Here is a 2,537-nt window from a genome sequence, read left to right as displayed (position 1 = left end):
ATCCCATCCCGCACGGGGGGGGGTGGGATCCCATCCCGCACGGGGGGGGATCCCATCCCGCACTTTCACTTGACCAACAAACGGGTTTACTCACGATGCAGCAACTTGGTTGAACTCACCCATACCGCCAAGAACACTCACGCGGATGCAGACAGATACACCCCACAACTGGAAACATGACGCCAAAGAAGATCGACCTGCCTCCCAACACAGAAACCGTGGTCCGGGAACAGATGCGCCTCCATGAGTACTTCGCCACTACCGTGTCCGAACACCCGCTGCAACTCGTCATTGACCACCCAGACTTTGAAGAAATAGATCCCGCCGACGTGCAGGAATTGCTCAAGCAACAACACCTCGGAACGAGACAACTACAAACAGCTCAAGACCAACAGGCGGAGGGCCATGGGACTGAGGAAAGTCAACTCGATCCCGACGAGTGGTACGAACCTGGTCCTCGTCATTACCTGTACGACATCGTCCATGAAGCTCCTCCGCCTGCAGCCACTGCATTCTGTTTTACACCCCGTGCTCCCAACAAGTCAGTCACTCTTCCTTACGTGGTGGAGGAACAGTATATACCAGTTACGAGCCCCACCGAGGTGGTGTACAAGGACAAGTATGTCTGGCTGCCGAAGATAATGTACAATGCTCTGGACGACCCCGAGTGGTCCAATAATCCGGAACATTTCCAACTCCTTGGCTCCGACACCGAGCTCCCTTCATCGGCCATCCCGGCATTCCAGTGGGAATACACGACCAGCCAAGCCGAAGACTTCCAAGGCGGTGAAGCGGGGGACTATCAGACGCAACCTGGCGGCTGCCAAGATGGAGACTACCAGCCCCAACATGGAGACTATGAAGCCGAACCTGGAGACTCAGAACCGGCAGGCGTGTGTAGTTGACGAGGGGAGCCACCTAGACCAAGAACCGGGCCAGCGTTTTTCGTGGTCTTAGGGAGCGTGGGATTGTAGCCAGAAGGACGAGGCGAGTGCAGACAACCGGTCAGTTGACCGGCGACCAGACATGCTACTAGCAGCAGCCAGCGAGCCGGCTTGGTGACTCGGTTGACAATCGGATGGGTTGCCAACACGAATGCATGGAGCAGAGGATGGAAGGTTGCGTGGCACAAAAAGAGAAGTGTGTGTGTAAGAGGTGCACGAGGGCTGCTGTGACGAGGGCTGTTGCGACTCAGACGGATGTTGCACCAGTGCTGCGTCGCAGCCACCACAACGTGCGCTCGAAAAGGGCTTCAAGTCGGCATCCATGTGTTTCGACGCCATTTTTTGTTGGGTCTTAGTTCGGCAAGCACAGCGAACCGGGCTTGTTGGAGCTTCCACCACCTGACGAGGGCGTAGTCGCGGTGGTCGGAGCAGTGGTGGCGGTGGTCGGAGCAGTGGTGGCAGTGGTCGGAGCAGTGGTGGCAGTGGTCGGAGCAGTGGTGGCAGTGGTCGGAGCAGTGGTGGCAGTGGTCGGAGCAGTGGTGGCGGTAGTGGGAGCGGTAGTGGGAGCGGTAGTCGGTGTGGGGGCAGGTGTGGGCTGCGATCCGCACTTGCACTGGCACTTCTGTCCGCATTTACAGCCGCAGGTTTGGCCGGAGTTACCGCCGCAAGTGGCAGTCTGACGCCAGTTGCCGCTGGAGTCGGTCGCGGGATTTTCGTTAAGGGACCACCAAGAGTTGGCATAGGCACTTTGTTGGTGTGTGACCTTGTTGTCGGGCATAGCATAGATCTTGTCCGCCGCCCAGGCTTCGGCTGAACAGTCATCACTTGCTTGTAACTTACGCGGCGCTGCAGCCGTCGCCACGCCCGTGCCCCCTTGGTACAACCCAGCACCGATCTGCGCCGCACCTTCGCCCATCTTCCGCACACCTGCACCGGCTTCTCGCCCACCCGCCGACAGCGCTTCACCCGCACGCTGCGCCGTCCCCGACGCGTACTGACTCGCCTGGTGCGCACCGCGGCCCGTTGCCGCTGCCGCGTTGTTCAAAGAGTCGCCCACAGTGCCGACCGTGTGTCTGGCATACGAAGCCGTCTGCTGACCGGCCCGCTTGACTCCGTCGACGGTCGAATCCTTGACCGAACTGGCCGAGTTGGAGACCATGTTCACCGATCGCTGAGCAGTTTCCCTAGCAGCGCCCGCGGCGTTGTTGAGGGCACCACCAGCGGCGTTGACCGTATGTCTGGCATACGAAGCCGTCTGCTGACCGGCCCGCTTGACTCCGTCGACGGTCGAATCCTTGACCGAATTCGCCGAGTTGGAGACCATGTTTGCGGATCGCTGAGCGGTATCCTTCGCAGCGCCTGCGACGTTATTGAGGGCGTCACCAGCGGCATTGACCGTATGTCTGGCATACGAAGCTGTCTGCTGACCGGCCCGCTTGACTCCGTCGACGGTCGAGTCCTTGACCGAATTCGCCGAGTTGGAGACCATGTTCACCGTTCGCTGAGCAGTATCCTTCGCAGCGCCTGCGGCGTTATTGAGGGCACCACCAGCGGCGTTGACAGTCTGTTTAGCATAGGAAGCCGTTTGCTGAC

General features: G+C 59.5%; 2 protein-coding genes across 2 annotated transcripts; one reads left to right on the top strand and one right to left on the bottom strand.

Moving 5' to 3' along the window:
• Window positions 1-176: 176 nt before the first annotated feature.
• On the top strand, window positions 177-905 carry GNI_134880 (hypothetical protein; the record flags this gene model as incomplete). Its single annotated transcript, XM_011134053.1, has 1 exon — window positions 177-905. One exon carries the CDS (start codon window positions 177-179, stop codon window positions 903-905), a length of 729 nt encoding a protein of 242 aa, XP_011132355.1.
• Window positions 906-1,296: 391 nt separating this feature from the next.
• GNI_134870 (carbohydrate-binding module family 5 protein) lies at window positions 1,297-2,433 on the bottom strand (the record flags this gene model as incomplete). Its single annotated transcript, XM_011134052.1, has 1 exon — window positions 1,297-2,433. One exon carries the CDS (start codon window positions 2,431-2,433, stop codon window positions 1,297-1,299), a length of 1,137 nt encoding a protein of 378 aa, XP_011132354.1.
• Window positions 2,434-2,537: the final 104 nt, after the last annotated feature.

This window comes from Gregarina niphandrodes, assembly GCF_000223845.1.
Source record: "Gregarina niphandrodes unplaced genomic scaffold scaffold00035, whole genome shotgun sequence".
NCBI classification, from domain to species: domain Eukaryota; phylum Apicomplexa; class Conoidasida; order Eugregarinorida; family Gregarinidae; genus Gregarina; species Gregarina niphandrodes.
Note: the sequence above shows the minus strand (reverse complement) of the source record. Positions and strands in the feature narration are given on the sequence as shown.